Consider the following 15,149-nt stretch of genomic DNA (forward strand, 5'->3'; position numbering starts at 1 on the left):
TTTTCCCATTTGTGGAGCCACTGTGTTCACATCAGCTTGCAGGACAGTTGTTGCCTCCTCAATGTGCACTGCGACACCATCTACTTCCATCGCAAGAGAGTGCTTCTTCCCCTACCTTGTTGCCGGAGATTAATATATTATTAGGTGCCAATTATATTCATCAAGTCTAGACAAATCTTTAGAAAAGCTGGGCTACTGTTTCCACAACGAGTGGATGAAGGGGGAGCAAAAGCATCGAGCTATGCAGTGCTACCAAAATGTAAAGCTTAAACGAAGGCCTCAGTAGGGAGAATACTTGACTTCACACTCCATACAAACATTTTGATGAATTGTCAATTATCTTTAAAAGAATTCCAGCCTTTTCCCCTCCGCGCCTCTCAGAGTTCCTGAGATGACGGGGGAAGGACGGCTAGGGTGCTCAGAGGCGAACCTTTTAGGCATTATGAGTATTTACAGCCAGTTGCACATACCATCTGGTGCACACGCACACAACATTGCTTGTACCGATATAGAAGTATTCTGCAGCAAATTAGGTATATGAATACTACAAATACAAGCCATAACTAATGTAGTCGCAAGTGTTTGAGTGCAGCGTTGACGGCTACACCCTGTATTCGTGGAAAAACTAAATTCCTTCTTTTTTAAAACCCAGCTAGACGCCCTGTAGCTGAGCCTATGTAGTAACCCTAAGCTTGAAAGGATGGCACATGTGATTAGTGGATGATATATACAGAGTTGGGGCACAAAACTGACTTTTATCACTTTTTTCACCACCCCTGTTAGAGGCAACTCGGATTTTCAGCTCACCGTATGTTTACAATGAAGAAGAGGCGAAGAGCAGACACATTGGTGGGTGTATGGACAGGCACTGTAGTAATAAATAGCTGACTGTTCTTGTGGTGACTTCAAGATCCTGGCCACGGCAGGTAACTCACCACGGCACCTCAGCTAGCTGCGCCCGAACACTTATTAGAAGGCCCTTATACCATGACTCATGGTGCGGCATCTGTCAGCTGTAAAACCATGGGGCCAAAGACGAAAGTCCCTGCTGCAACCTTTACCTGCCTGCACCCGAGTTTATTGACTACCCTGCCGAGTTGCCTTACTCAGGGCTTTCGTGTTGCCTAGTGACTCGGGATTGTGAGCTACCTTAGGCCTACCGCCGGTGAAGGGAATCTTCTCTTTTCAAGGAGATTGCCGTTTGCGTCATGACAAACAAGGCACTTATCCCTTAACGATCCTGCACTTTGGCTTACTCTACACATTGAACTCTGCGTGTCACCTGCCACGGTGATTTGGAGAAATTACCTTTACCCAATCTAGTTATTGCAGATAAAACCCATGCAATACCTCTGCGTATTCTCTCGAACCAGGGCGTTACACTGTTCTTCCATTCGTAAACCCGAAAATACTGCTCCTTACTTTTATCACGCTGGGGACACTGGAAGCTGTGGAACTCCTTTAATGAACACATTGGAAGGAGATATGGGAAAAGAGGGATATGGAATGAAAAGGAAGATTATAGATAGACAAGATGACGCTTGCGGTTCTGCAGTAATCGGAGTGCAGGGATGCACATTCACAGGTACTTCAGAAGTGAGTGACGGCTGCCTCGCGTGCAAAGCCCAACGAAGATAACAAAATAAGCCCCTTTAAAATGTCACTGCGGCCTGAAATGCAGAATTAAACGTCTCTGTGTTCAGCGAGCCCTACGCCGCTGCTGCAGCAGAGCCTATGAGAGTACAACAAGTTTTGGCGAAATACACCATAGACGGTCCAGGTTCTTGGGGCCATAATGCTTCATTATTTCAGCTATTTGAAAATGCATTTCATGCATCTCCCAGGTGCTTGCAAACCAGAATAGCCCCCCCGGGTGTCGCGCCGTCGGCAGCCTCTAGTAGGAGCGCGTTCTCCAGGTGGCTTTTCTTTTGGCGTGGTTGCAGTTCATATCTGTTTTATTTCTTCTTCTTTCTTTGCACTTAAAGGGGAAGGGCATCTGTGTGCTGGCCAAAGACCCCCTGGCTGAAGGGCAGCAATTCTAGTCTACATACACCCGGCTGAGGAGTAATGCAACCGCCCCTGCCGTTTAAGCTGCGCAGCCGCTTTCAACCCTCCACCTCTTGAGCTTTTAGCAATCAATTGTAGCCACCACAAACAGCAATCAACATACAGGGAGGGAGGGAAATGCATCCGTATAACGCCTCAGCGTACACCCGGGGACAGACATGCGAGCTGTCCACATGGAAGGGCCCCCCCCAAGGCGGCAAGCACCACAGATTTAGCGGCCCAGAGCCCGTTCCTAATGCTCATGCAGGGCCACTTGGCTCATCGCCGCCAGGTTTTGTGGATAATAAGGCCCCCGTCCCTCAGTGGGGCCCTAGCCAGCGAGGAGGCCCTCCCGTAGTGCCCCGTCGCGCTCCTATGTTTGGCACGGCCTCAGGATGGGGGCCACCACCTGCCACTCAGTCTAGCCAGTGCGGACTCCCCACCATGGGGGGCCATGCACCGTTCGCCGGTGGTAGTGAAGGGTACGGGAAAGCCAGCTCGGGGGTTCCTCATCAGCCAAGGACCGTCCCGAGTTCTTGGGAAAGCACCCCTGATATCGTTAACAATCGACAGGCCCATCTTGAAAGCATGCCTCAAGGCGGACCAAGGGGAATGGGGCCCCCTAAGAGCCATGGGCACCAGGGACCTCCACCATTCGGCAGTTTGGACGCATGGGGGCCCTCTCAGGCTGATCGCCGATGTGGAGGGCCACCTCCTGCGCACCAGCATGAAGCGATTTCGTCATGGCCATCTCCCCTAGCGTATGACAGTGCGCAGTACCACCGGGGTGGCGGCCCCCTAACACGAGGAGTACCCTCCGACGGGTCTCCGCCATCCATAGGAGGCCCCTCCCCGTCACAGCGGGGGTCCCCGCATGGTGTCCAGCTTTTCCATGATGGGGGACGTGGGGAGGGTCACTTTCAAGTCAACACTTCGGGAGGCCTGCCTCCACCGCCGAGGGGCCCCGGGGTGTCTGAAGTCACCGGCGCTTCTGGGCCTCCTGGAGTTCCTGGGCCCCCTGGAGGTCAAGGGCCTCATGGAGCAGCTCCTCGAGCTCCAGGGCGTCCTGGGGCCTTTCGAGGCCCAGGAGTCCTTGGAGGCCCAGGAGGCCGAGGGTCTCTTGGGGCCCCCAGAGGCGTAGGAGTTCCAGGGCCTCCTGGGGCCCCTAGAGGCCCTGGAGGCCCTGGAGTCCCAGGGCCTCCAGGGCCTCCGGGGCCTCCTGGAGGTCGGGGACTTCCTGTGGGTCCGCGGCCAGGGAGCGCCACGGCCCCAGGGGCCCCCCATCCTCAGACGTTTCAAAGTTTCGTGTCGGATCCCGAAGAGGGGCGGCCGAACGGTAGCACCAGCTGGCGGGGCACTATAATTTCAGGGGTCCTTCCGCAGCCGCCTGCTGCAAGCGCAGAGAGGGGCAGCTTTCTAGGGCCCCAGCAGCCTCCCTTGGGGTCCGCGGAGCTTTCTTTCGGCCGAAGACCGTTGGGGCCTCCCTCGGGGGCCCCCCCTCCCGCATGGAACGCAAGAACTGCAGCAGAAGCAGCAGCAGCAGAGGCAGCAGCAGCGGCAGTCAGCCGCTGCATTGTCACGGGCGCAGTTCCTAAAGAGGCTCTAATGGGGCCCCCAAGTCGGGGCCCGGGTCCCAGGGAGGGCGCACCCCTGCAGCCTTCCTACAACAGGGGGGGGCCCCCTAGGGGCCCCCAGGGGCCCCCAGGCGCTACAGGAGCGTATTTGGCTGTGCCTCCTCCGAGGGGCCAAGTGCCTCCCCGTCATCCGGTGAGCTCGCAAGGACCTACAGAGGACGAGGCCCCTGGTGAGCCCCCCTCAAGCAGATCCATGCAGAATTTTGTTTATGATTCTCCAGCGCATACCAGCAGCCTCGTCTTCAATTCTTCTCACCCACATCAGATGCAGCAGCAGCATGTGCAGCAGCAGCAACAACAGCAACAACATATGCAGCAGCAGCAGCAGCATGTGCAACAGCAGCAACAACATATGCAGCAGCAGCAGCATGTGCAACAGCAGCAACGCATGCAGCAGCAACGCCAGCATGTGCAACAGCTCCAAATACAGCAGGAACAGCACGATCAACAGCAGATCCACCAGCAACTGCAGCAACATGGGCCCGCGGTCAACGCCGATGGGGATGAACAGTTCAAGCCACTTCTCTCCGCAGATGCGGCGATGCAGCTGCTCTTGCTGGCAGCACCACAACAGCAACAGCAGCACCCGCAACATGCAAGTCTACCTGCTCAAAGTGGGATCCTACCCACAGCTGCAGAGGCAGCAGCAGCGGCTGCTGTGGCAGTACCTCCACAACAGCAACAGCAGCAGCGGGCAGTATCGGAAGCACTGCTTCGTGGGCTTGCAATGGGGGCTCAGCTGCAGCTGCAGCAACAGAATGCCAACAAGGGTCCTCAGAATCCACTTTCCATACTGGAATCTTCGCAGCAACAACTCGTGCTGTTGGAGTCGCTGCGGTCTGCAGCAGCAGCCGCTACAGCCACTGCTGTACAGCCAACCCATGAGGCGGGAGATCCCACCCAGCTGCTGAAACAGTTGCAGCAGCACTTGCAGCAGCACAACCCTGCGGCGTTGCCTGCTCTTTTGTCCCTTCAGCAAACGATCCAGTCTGCTTCTGTCGCTAGTCTGCAGCAACAACCAAGGCTACAGCAGCAGCAGCGTACCCAGCCACAGCAGCAGCACAGTCAGCTGCAGCCGCAGCAGCAGCTACCTCAGAGCTCCACGTCTCAGCAGCAACCACATCAGCAACTGCTCCAGGGCCCTACGCCTCTGCAGCAGCAGCACCTCGCTGCAGCGCTGCAGCTGCAGCAGTCAGACAGCTGCGCTGCGGACGATGGCCACTCCGTTAATGAATATGCATCTCAAGACACCGGGCAGCAGCAGCAGCAACCCAGACAGCAGCAGGCCCAGCAAGGGGATCCGCAGCAGCAGGGATACAGCAGGACCAAGAGCTCGGTATGCTTATTTAGTGCAAGATCTTCTGTGAACCGGCACATACCTGCTGAGTCTTTATTGTGCTGGCTGCAGAGGACCACAAAGAAGATGAGCACATTTCTTATCCTCTAGAGCTAGTCGGTTATTTCTCCCTTTTCGTCTGTTGCTTGTTGCTGAATTTGTTTTTTGTGGCGTTTCTCGTGCTTTTTCAGTTGTTGCAGGAGTTATGTGCAGTTCCCGAACCGCTGTTCGACCCACAGGAGAATGAAGCAGCCCACACCTGGTGTTATTTGGATGCATACAACAAGGTAGTTCACGCCTTGTTCCTTCGCACACGCAAACTTTTTGTTTCATGCTGTGCGTTTTTGTATCTCCTTCATCTGCACTGTATGTCAAGTTCCCATTTATCCATCTTGTCTGCCTGCCACTGCTTCTATTTATCCGTATTTGGCAAGGCCGGCTTTTCTGCTTTCTTCCTCTCGCGCTGCTTCTAGCTTGCCCCGTGACTGCCTTTCTCTCAGTACTCGCTGCTTTGCTTTTGATCAGACGTGGGTACTTGGTGTATGTGAATATCCGGCTGCTCTTTCTCTAGCCCATTCCGCGTCTCGTCGCATTTGTCTTTCCCTCCTTCACTCTTTTGCCTACTTGTCGGATGCTGAATCCGTGAACCCCTATCTTTTGGAGGAATTCCACTGTGTAGTTCGTATTAGATACATGGGCATGAATGCAAATGCTTCCCTTTGGCTTCCCTCCCCTGCTGTTCTGCGGTATGTACTGGCATCCTAGAATCATTACTTGGTGTTCCCATCCTTGCCATTTAATGCAGTGTCAGGGCCCCTTCTCCACTTTGGCTATGCTGCGGTGGCTTGAAGCCGGGTACTTTGATTCATCACGGCCTCTCAAAAGAGACGATGAGAAAGGCTTCACACCGTTGCATGATGGCACGAGGATAAAGAAAGCAGCCAAAGACATTATTCTATCAGCCCGCAGCCAGAAACACGTGAGGACTGGATGTTATGCTTGAACTATGAATGCATCAATCTGTTAGTGAATACCTTAAAGCAGAAGGTAATCGAAGCAAGTTAGAGGGAGTGGATGGGAGGGATATGACAAATTTTGGAGGAAATTTTTTGTTCTGCTTTATGAAACTGCTACATGCAGAGGTCGTCCGCTGAGACAATGGAATATCCACGTTCCGCGTAAGCTTGCTTACATCCCATTTTGGACGCTTGACGCAGAATTAGGCCTTTTTATCGTGTCTCCTTATATTGCACTCTGCCTTTAATTCCGCTTTTCACTATCTCCAGGTGCATGTGCATCCATTCCCTTGCGTACTTTCTCCTGCGTCTATCGTTTCTTATTATGTCTGCGTCGTGTTCCTTTTTTGATGTGGGCGCACCTGCAGACTTTCCCTAGAAGCAAAGGTTCAATCTGCACACGCAGCTCTTGCGCCCCTCTACGTTTTGGCACGCAAGGTGAAGATAGCAGAAAATGAGCATACACGGGTTGTACGGGTCGTTAGGGCCGTTTTAAATGCTGCAAGCCTATGGCAAGGCTTCAGGAACACGTTACACTTCATTTTATTGAGTAGAGTTGCACATTCAGCTGATTCTTTGTGCAGGATCGCGCGCGCCCCGGTACTCCGTTAACGAGGAATGAGAAGAAGAGGAAAATATGAACTCTCCTAAAGTGTTACATTAAAGTTGGGCAGTACTCCAACAAGCGAGCATACAAATGGTTCGAAGCCAGAATGCCGCAAACCATTTGAGGTGCAGCAACAGTGGGAGAACCAACATATTTTGCACAGATGGAGGTGACAGGGCATCAGTATTGCCGGAAAATTCCTCCGTTATTGTAAATGAGAGGGACGGCCCTAGTTTTACTCTGCTGTAATGTGTGCCACTGGGTCTTTTCTCTTTGAATAGGGTTCCATTGCAGTTATAATCCTGGCATGGGCTGACTATGGTTTTGGTTAGTGGCGAGCATAGGCGATTGCGGATGGTGTGTGGCTATTGTTTGAGGAGTGGTAGAGGGGAGTCAGAAGCATATTTGCGCGTGCCTCTTTTTTTGCCTCCACGACGTTTGCGGTATTGGCGAAGCCTCCCACAAAAAAGTGGGAGCATTCGCTTGCTCTCGCGCATCGATGTCCATTCTGATGAGTGTCTAGAAAATGAACTTAATTGAAGCTTCTAGTAGGTCCGTTATTATTCTGTTATATATACAGACGAGGCACGGAGACACGTAGAGACAGGAGGGGGGCATACCACAACAGGCGAAAGAGGAAACACAGGACGTAAGAAAGCAAATGATACGAGTTGAATCAACTACAGAATATGAATTTATGCCACCCCCTACCCTATTTCGCGTCGTTCTACTTCCGAGTTTTTTTCTTCCCATATTTCTCTTCTAAAGAGCTCAGGAACCGGTTGCCCGCCTCCTCCCGTTTGCTCATGTTACCCTGCAAGCAAGCAGAACGAAACAAAGCGAGCTGTGATTGTTCTTCGCACTCTCACTAGTGGGCCTGGATGTCAGGGTCCCTTGTCCACTGGAGTGAAGAAACAGGCAGAAAATGCATGCGTGCATGGAACCGTGTGCAGAAAATGAAACGGCAGGACGCATGTTTGTTGTTGGACGCGACTAGCTGTGCTCCTAGAAGGGACCATTGAGTTTCAACTTTGCAAGTGAATCCACCGAGTTCCATGCACATGTGTTGCCCAAACTGTCTATGCACGGCTTCAGCAAACGGAATTGAGCGTAAGGTCGATACGCCGCAGAGTCCGTCGTCACATTGGCTGCTCGTATATTTCTGTGTTGTGTGGGTAAGAGTTACAGGCATGTTGTGGTTTGTGCCCCATAATGTGCATAGACACTCTCGCATTGGCGGCAGATGTGTAGTGCGAAATAAAAGAGTACACAATTCCATAAATGCATTATCCAGCAAGCAGTGATAGAAGTTGGGCCACTACAGGCAATCATCTGGAAATCGAGGGAACACGCTGACTTCTGCTTCCTTTCTCTCAAGTATTGCTCGTGAGGTGCTTACGAGGATTGCAAGGGCCAAACTCGAAGTGTCCATTTTCTTTTTGCCTCCCTTTGCTGCCTCCCTGAAAACATATACCAGATAGAGTACAAACCAGCGAAAGATTGGCTGCGTTTTCACGCGTTTTTGGAATGTGAACTGCAACTGTTGCAAGGAAAAGCATTTTAAACAACAAACTTAGCATATGTCTAGTAAAAGATACTGTAGATGTGGACATTGGACCTATTCTTCCCCCTTATGTCTATTTTGAAGCATATATCCCTCTTGCTGCTTTTGATCGTTAGTATCGTTCTCTTTTGGCAAAGCTGCGTCTCTGCTCTTAGGGATATGTGTTTATTGACTTTTCTTCCTTTTTGGTCTTTTTCGTGAACTTCTCGGCGATCATGTCGAAACTTCTAATTGTCTCCTCAAGTGCAGCGGTTCGTTTAACCTTCTGAAGCAAAACGGAAAATCACAGGCACTCGGACAGAAACAAGAAAATGAACAAAAGGTTCATCTGTTCGAATAATGGATGCCCGCGTGCTCTTCCATGTACATCGATACACTACAGATTGAACTGATTCGCTTCTGGCTCCCTAGAGGCCTTCCATGGATGAACGAAAAATTGAAAGAAGACGAGAGCAGGCTGGTGACAAGAGAACTCTTGCCTTTGGACTCAGATAAAAGGTATCGCTTTTACATCAGCACGCTTTGTAGTACATTTGAGGAGAGTGAGGGAACACGGCATACAGATTTCTTCCCTCCTTGCCCCTAAAATAGTATAAAAAGGTTGCATTCGCAGATATGTTAGGTATGTTGCAGACCAAAATACCTTTTCCTCCAACAAAAGGGATAGGATACTCTTGTATCGCTTCCAATCGCTGGGCTCGCTTAGAGGAATAAAGTCGAAGAAGAGAGTGAGATCCCCACGGAACCTACCGAAGCACAGACAGGGCCAGAAGAAATAAGCCTGTGGGGTGAGAGAAGTGGTTTCCGCATCCTTAAAAAAAATTGTACGGAATTCTTCCCATGAGACTACATATCCTTCTCAGCCACTACAATCAATTGAATTCTCATACTTGTTCACAAAGTCTAAAATATCCTCCTTTTCTTCCTCGCTGTTCAAGTACTTGGCTTTGAATTGGTCTATTGCCTCTTGCGTCACCTCTGGGAATTTTTCCCTATAGTACCGGTACGCCTCCTCGTACGATTTACCCTCCAAAAGGTCCTCTCCAGTCTCTCCTAGTTAAAAAAAAAAAAACAAATTCAAGTTCGTGGAGCCAGTAGAACACCATGTGGTGAGATTGGTGCAAGAGGTCGTATCCTCCGCCAAGGTATGTGCACAGGCGTAAAGGGCTTCGAAATAAAGGTGGATCCCAAGCGGTTAAAAGGCTCACCTGTCCGGTCATATCTTTCTCGTTTTTTTGGATCACTGAGCACAGCATATGCTGCCTGCAGCCTCTGAAAGTGCTTAGTTGCTTCTTCTACAGATAGCACTTGTGCTGAGTCATCATACTTAACTTTCATCCCTTTCCCTCCATCTTCTCCTTCTATTTTAGTTCTTTCCCTCTGACGAACTTTGTCCGGATGGCACACTAAGGCACGCCGTCTATACGCCGCAGTTATCTCCCGGGGGGTTGCGTCGCTTGATACTCCCAAGAGATCATACAGAGAATGGGTTTCTGCTTCGCCTACCCTCTTTCCTTTGCCTGATGAGGAAGACGCTTCCTCTGTATACTTGTCTTGATGCCCTCGTTGCTCTTTCGGTCTTTTGACTTTTCCGGAACCATTGATGGAGGTTGTGGTGGCAGCTGCCGATCGTTTGTTGCAAGGCCGAGTCATCTTCTGTCTTTGTAAGTGTAAAGCGTTGACGTAAGTAACTTGGCGCATGTGAGCATATGTGCTGCAGAGCCTCAGAGATCCTCGCCGCCTTTTTACTTGACAACCAGGGAGAAATCATAACTCACAAAACGATCCAACTGCTGGTGTACTGCGCCAAGGGCGCCATTGACGAGAACGGTGGCTTGTTACAGTAAAAGCTAACAGTTGTTTGGAAAGCTACTTTGCAGGAAGAAGATCGCGGGGATGCGCCGTTTTCATTCCTGGGGCTGTTGGCACTGGAGAGACCCCACCGCTCAAACACGATCTGGTGTTTAGCGGTTGCTGTTTACCTTTGCGGAGACTCACAAGGACTTTTTCTACATAACCACACAAGCATTATCTTCCGTTTCATTTTAAAGTAGAAATTTCTTTACTTTCCGCCTTGCAGGGGTCCTAAAGCCCAAGGATGCTGGCCCTCCTCTGCTTCGAACAAGACAGACAAGAGGGCCCCTTGTATTAGGCGCTGCGGATTGTATTGCTGCTTTGCCTTTACTAAATCAACAAATATGTCGCATTGTTTCTTGCCACAGAAGAAGACTCATGTGATGCAGAATATTCCAGTAAAGCGGTGCTTCGACTGTCTGCACGATCGCCCTTTCAGTGTTCAAGTGTGAAGGCTATGATCACTTTTCGCTTTGTATCTGCCTGGCTTTTTTCTGTCCCACGGCGTCGTTCTGTAGACGTATCGTGCGGTCTGGTAGCGGATTTCTCGCTGTTTTTTTACTCAGCGTCGAGTCCACCATCCACAGCAAAGCTCTGCACGTCTTGCATTGAATTTTAGTCCTCTTGTCTTATGCCCAATGGAGTTCGGGCTTTCCGATAAGCGCCTTCGTACGGCAGTCCATCTCAGCAATGAGGCGGCTACAGAAGACGCGGCTGGTCACTATTTAGCGGCCTTTGAACTCTACAAGCAGGCTCTGGAACATTGGAGAATTATCTGCAAGTGTAAGAAGCCTCATCACATCGCGGCAGTCTTATCATACCTAACACACGCAATTGCGAAAATTACAAGGATGAATAGAGGAGGGGGAATAGAACATTCTCATCAGCAATGCCTAAAAATGTCTATGTCCAACCCGTTGCGTACATTCCGCAGCCTAGTAGCAAACTATCTTTATGGGGACTATTAGAAAAATACAAAGTCTGGCATATGCCACTTGTTGTTGCTTAACCTTTGGTATTCCTAATAAACGAATCTCCTCTGTTAGACAGCGCGTGCCGCATGTCTTTTTGCATTCGCCGCGCACGCGTCAGTCAACAGAAATGGGGTCTTTATGTACTTTCCTGATCTTCTCGTGCTTATTTTTGTGTGCGATTTCCCTGCTTTCTTTATATACTCTTTGGCCAACTTATGTGGGCCTTTATACTCGCAGTCCAACAAAACCCTACCCTAAGAGACCGCATATACCGCAGAATGGAAGAATACATTACGCGTGCAGAGCAGTTAAAGCAACACTTACTGTTGCGTGGGCCGAAACAACAATTACGTCAGCGGCTGCTACTGAGCGAAACGTCGCCAGCTCCCTCTACCTCTCCACTTAAGCCTGTCAAAAGGGCAGCCCCGCCAACAACAGCTGCAACACCCCTCTCGCGATCACCCGTTTGTCTTTCCCCACACGGCACTCCGATGAACGCCGCAGCGGAAGCAGGCAATAGCACGTCAAGGCCCGAGGCTGACGCTGCAGAGGGAGAAAGAATCAAGCAAAAGATCGTTCGTGAGAATGGCACACGCGCACGTGCAGTAGTACATGGCACCGGGCTCTCCACTACGCCGATGCAAGATACACGGGTTGGGGTTTTGAGCGTCAGTAAACAAGAGTTGAAAGATGATTCCATTTAAAGCATCTATATTATTTTGCGCAGACGCTATTTTAGCTGAAAAACCGAGATTCAAATGGTCAGATGTGGCGGGTGAGTGCTGGACGCGTAGTTGGCTGTTTCACGCGTCGCAGTACCCTAGCCCGTATCCCTTATCGCCTTTGTCTTTGCGGGTTTAGGAACAATGCATGGGCACTACATAATGGATCAGCAAGGTTGACTTGAAAAGTATCAAGGACTGCATGTGTTTGCTCACACTCACTTTGCGATGTAAACAGGGCTCGAGTCCGCGAAAGAGGCACTACAAGAGGCTATCATTCTCCCTTCGCGCTTTCCTAGTTTGTTTACTGGTGAGAATAAACACCTTGAGATGTTTATGTGAGGCAAAGGCTTTGGCATGCCGAGTTTAGAAGTAACCGTGGACGCTTGCGATTGCGTTCAGGGGAGAGACGGCCATGGAGGGGCATCTTGCTCTACGGGGTGAGCTGCTGCCAATAGCTCTGAATTTTCTCTTGATAACTCTGTCTTTCTGAGTGCTGTAACGATGCTTAGTCTTGCTTGCTGCCGCCCGCCTGGTTGCTGATGTGTCTGGTTTACAATGGATCAGTGGAACTGCGAGTGTGTACACAAGCACGGCGCTCCTGTCTGGTAGTGGTTTTGATGACCGCATTGCTGTTTTTGCACGCGGCTCTTTTGCTCATGGATCTACTGTGATTTGTATAATCTCTTTAGCTCTCAGCGACATGGCAAGGTAGACCTGCTTTTGTAATACGCAGCCCCCAGGAACAGGAAAGACTTTTCTAGCGAAGGCCCTTGCGGCCGAAGCGGACGCGACTATCCTCTCAGGTAAACTACTTGTTTTGCGTGCTTCATGCGTTAGCGTGGCGTCTAGCGTTGAATGATTGGTGCTGTTTGTGACGACTTGATTTTTCGATATCCGTGATTCATCAATTGGCAGCAGCTCCATCCCTACAATCCTCCACCAGGAATCATAGGGAGTTGCTCCAAGTGCTCCCTATGCAAAGCAACCCTGTTCTGGGAGCCGGAGTCTGGCAATGTTCCTATTCGTGTTTGTTCTTCATGTTGGCGGCCGTGGTAGCGCGTTTGCATTTGTGTGGCTTTTGCTTGTTTGTTGCACGCCGACAAGTGCTTATCTTGGGAGGGTATTTCATAGTGGCGTTTTGTCCAATGCTAGGTATGCTTTCTGCACACTGGCGCAATCACAACTACTGCAGCCATCCGTCTGCTACATCTTTCTTGTGTTGCTTTGTGTCTGCAGTCTCGGCGGCTGACTTGGTGAGCAAGTGGCAAGGGGAAAGCGAAAAGTGAGTTGGGGAATTTCGTGAGCTGCAGGGCTTCCGCGCCTTAGTGGCACCTAGAAGCAACCCAAGTCAGCAAACTTGTATCAAGTACCTTCCTAGCTAGCGAATAGTCGCAAGTGGTTATTTAAGACTTCATGACATGCGCCATTGCGATCCATTCTTATCCGAAATGGCAAATCGAGAGTTTCTTATTGCTATTTTCATGTGCCCGTATTTTGGGACTTCTTACTTCAGACTCGTTCGATCTCTCTTTGAAGTGGCAAGGGACAGACGCCCCTCAATAATTTTTATCGACGAAATTGACTCCATGTGTGGATGTAAGCAAACCTTCCCTCTGCCTTGAACCTGCCTCACTGGCGACTAGCTGGACCTTTCTCATCATGCCTTTATGCGTTGCGTCGCTACAAGGAACTATACTGAAACGTTCAAAATTTTGAAAAGCACGAGTGGCTTCTCTTGATGTTTTCGTGTCTCATTCCAGCGCGATCAGAAAGCGATAGCGAATCGTCTCGCCGAATGAAAACAGAATTCTTGATTCAAATGCAAGGCATCAACTTTGACCTCAGCCAGGTTCTCGTTCTCGGTGCTACCGTAGGAGCAAACACTGGATTAGAAAGTTTAATCACTTGCGATTCTTCCCGTTTGAATGGGTCCAAATGATACAGCACAACGAAAGCCGCTGTATGATGGCTGCCGCAAGCGTCTACTTTCACTAGGGTCTCACAGGGACGGCCCATTCATGTCCATCGCAGCTTTACTCCGTCTCTGTACTACTGTCTAGGCAAGCATAATAGACGAGGATATCAGTTCATACTGTCGAATTTCCCTGTCTTGCAGTGTGCTCGCAGAATACGCCGTGGGCCCTTGATGCGGCAATCCGTCGGCGGTGAGCCTCCTGCGATGTTGTTTATCGGTTGACAACGCCTTAGCGATGCGTTTTAATTTTAGCGGACGCGAAAAAGATGTTCCATGTGATTCGTTTCTCAGCTTCGAAAGGCGCATATTTATTCCTCTTCCGAAAATGCAAGCGAGAGAGCAGTTGTTAAGATGTGGCCTCCGTGGCACTCCGCACCATCTTACTGACGAGCACTTCAAGCACCTCGCGAGACAATTGGAAGGGTTCGTTTTTTACGCTTGGGATTTTCGCTGAACCTAGCGTACAAATAGAGGCTTGGAAAGGCGACCAAGGCACTAAAGGGAGGCTCAGAGTGGGCTAAAAATTTGAATCTAACATGTCCACTTGTCTCTTTTGTAGGTTTAGCGGCTCAGACATTTCTGTTCTTGTACGGGACGCGCTATTTGAGCCTATCAGGCGGTGCCGGTCGGCTTCTGCCTTTAAGCAAGTGCAGCTTAACGGCCGCACGTTCTACACGCCTTGCCAACCAGGTTAGAAAAACGAGACTTTCCCTTGGGAGTGCTTTCCTTGCAGGGTCGGTCGGTCGGTCCCTTCCCCTTTCGAGCAATGTTTTAAAGGCGCGTACACCCATGGTAGTGCTACTCTCCGTCTCTAGTACTTGCTGCATTCAGATGACCCAGACCCCACGACACGGCAAATGCTCTTGATGTCTGTTCCCGGAGATAGATTGCTTCCTCCCGAGGTTACTGTGGTAAGGAATGAATCTGACGGGCCTGTATATGATGAGGACGTATCCCAGAAATCATTCCAAGTGCTAACTCCGCATTTCTGAAATGCTGTGTGACATGCTTTCTGTGTCCTATGGTGCTTCAATTCGTTTTCAATACTTTGCTTCGAACTTTATGACACAGGAAGACTTCCGTAACGCCTTGTTCCATGCACGGCCTTCTGTCAGCCCAGAGGTACGTAACGCTTGTATAGGCAGTCTGACATTCGAATTTATGATGCGCCCATTTTGTATTCGCTTCATTGGCCTATTCGAATACGGTCTGCGTGCTCGCAGGACTTACGCATGCATGTCAACTGGACGGAGCAGTTCGGCCTTGAGGGTAGCTGAGGAGTTCCCCTCTCTTGAAGGTTTTAACAAAAAAGCCCCACCGCCCGTTAAATGCAGCAAGATAAAAACAATTGCAGCGGGACAGGAAGCAAAATTTTCAACAGTGGCCGCTCTTATTGTTTCTGCCCATGAAAACTGCAG

General features: G+C 50.3%; 3 protein-coding genes across 3 annotated transcripts; 2 read left to right on the forward strand and 1 right to left on the reverse strand.

Moving 5' to 3' along the window:
- Positions 1 to 1,341: 1,341 nt before the first annotated feature.
- Positions 1,342 to 4,843, forward strand: LOC113147098 (basic salivary proline-rich protein 2-like; the record flags this gene model as incomplete). Its single annotated transcript, XM_026336433.1, has 5 exons — positions 1,342 to 1,616; positions 1,704 to 1,897; positions 2,207 to 3,576; positions 3,971 to 4,039; positions 4,796 to 4,843. Coding segments are annotated over exons 1-5 (1,956 nt in total), but the record flags the coding sequence as incomplete, so codon positions are not given.
- A 2,523-nt stretch (positions 4,844 to 7,366) lies between these two features.
- LOC34621910 (chaperone protein dnaJ 6) lies at positions 7,367 to 9,904 on the reverse strand. Its single transcript, XM_022735095.2, has 6 exons — positions 9,412 to 9,904; positions 9,094 to 9,256; positions 8,847 to 8,949; positions 8,377 to 8,468; positions 8,039 to 8,099; positions 7,367 to 7,453 (listed from the first exon to the last, which is right to left on the reverse strand). Exons 1-6 carry the CDS (start codon positions 9,902 to 9,904, stop codon positions 7,367 to 7,369), a joined length of 999 nt encoding a protein of 332 aa, XP_022590005.2.
- Positions 9,905 to 10,695: 791 nt separating this feature from the next.
- LOC34621909 (suppressor protein of bem1/bed5 double mutants) lies at positions 10,696 to 15,008 on the forward strand. The gene is given in 13 exon segments (XM_026336437.1): positions 10,696 to 10,840; positions 11,269 to 11,610; positions 11,992 to 12,085; positions 12,453 to 12,559; positions 12,993 to 13,038; positions 13,270 to 13,352; positions 13,517 to 13,626; positions 13,884 to 13,921; positions 14,023 to 14,154; positions 14,291 to 14,421; positions 14,563 to 14,642; positions 14,803 to 14,853; positions 14,955 to 15,008. Coding segments are annotated over 13 exon segments (1,413 nt in total).
- Positions 15,009 to 15,149: the final 141 nt, after the last annotated feature.

This window comes from Cyclospora cayetanensis, unplaced genomic scaffold, assembly GCF_002999335.1.
Source record: "Cyclospora cayetanensis isolate NF1_C8 unplaced genomic scaffold, CcayRef3 CcayRef3_contig_128, whole genome shotgun sequence".
Lineage (NCBI taxonomy): Eukaryota > Apicomplexa > Conoidasida > Eucoccidiorida > Eimeriidae > Cyclospora > Cyclospora cayetanensis.

Excerpts from the sequence above, each read along its gene's own strand:
- LOC34621910 (XM_022735095.2), bottom strand. The coding sequence starts at position 9,904 with ATGCGCCAAGTTACTTACGTCAACGCTTTACACTTACAAAGACAGAAG. Across the intron at positions 8,950-9,093 it reads ATTTTAGACTTTGTGAACAA|GTTCCGTGGGGATCTCACTC; the intron begins GTATGAGAATTC and ends GTGCTTCGGTAG. Across the intron at positions 8,100-8,376 it reads AAGACCAAAAAGGAAGAAAA|GGAGGCAGCAAAGGGAGGCA; the intron begins GTCAATAAACAC and ends ATATGTTTTCAG.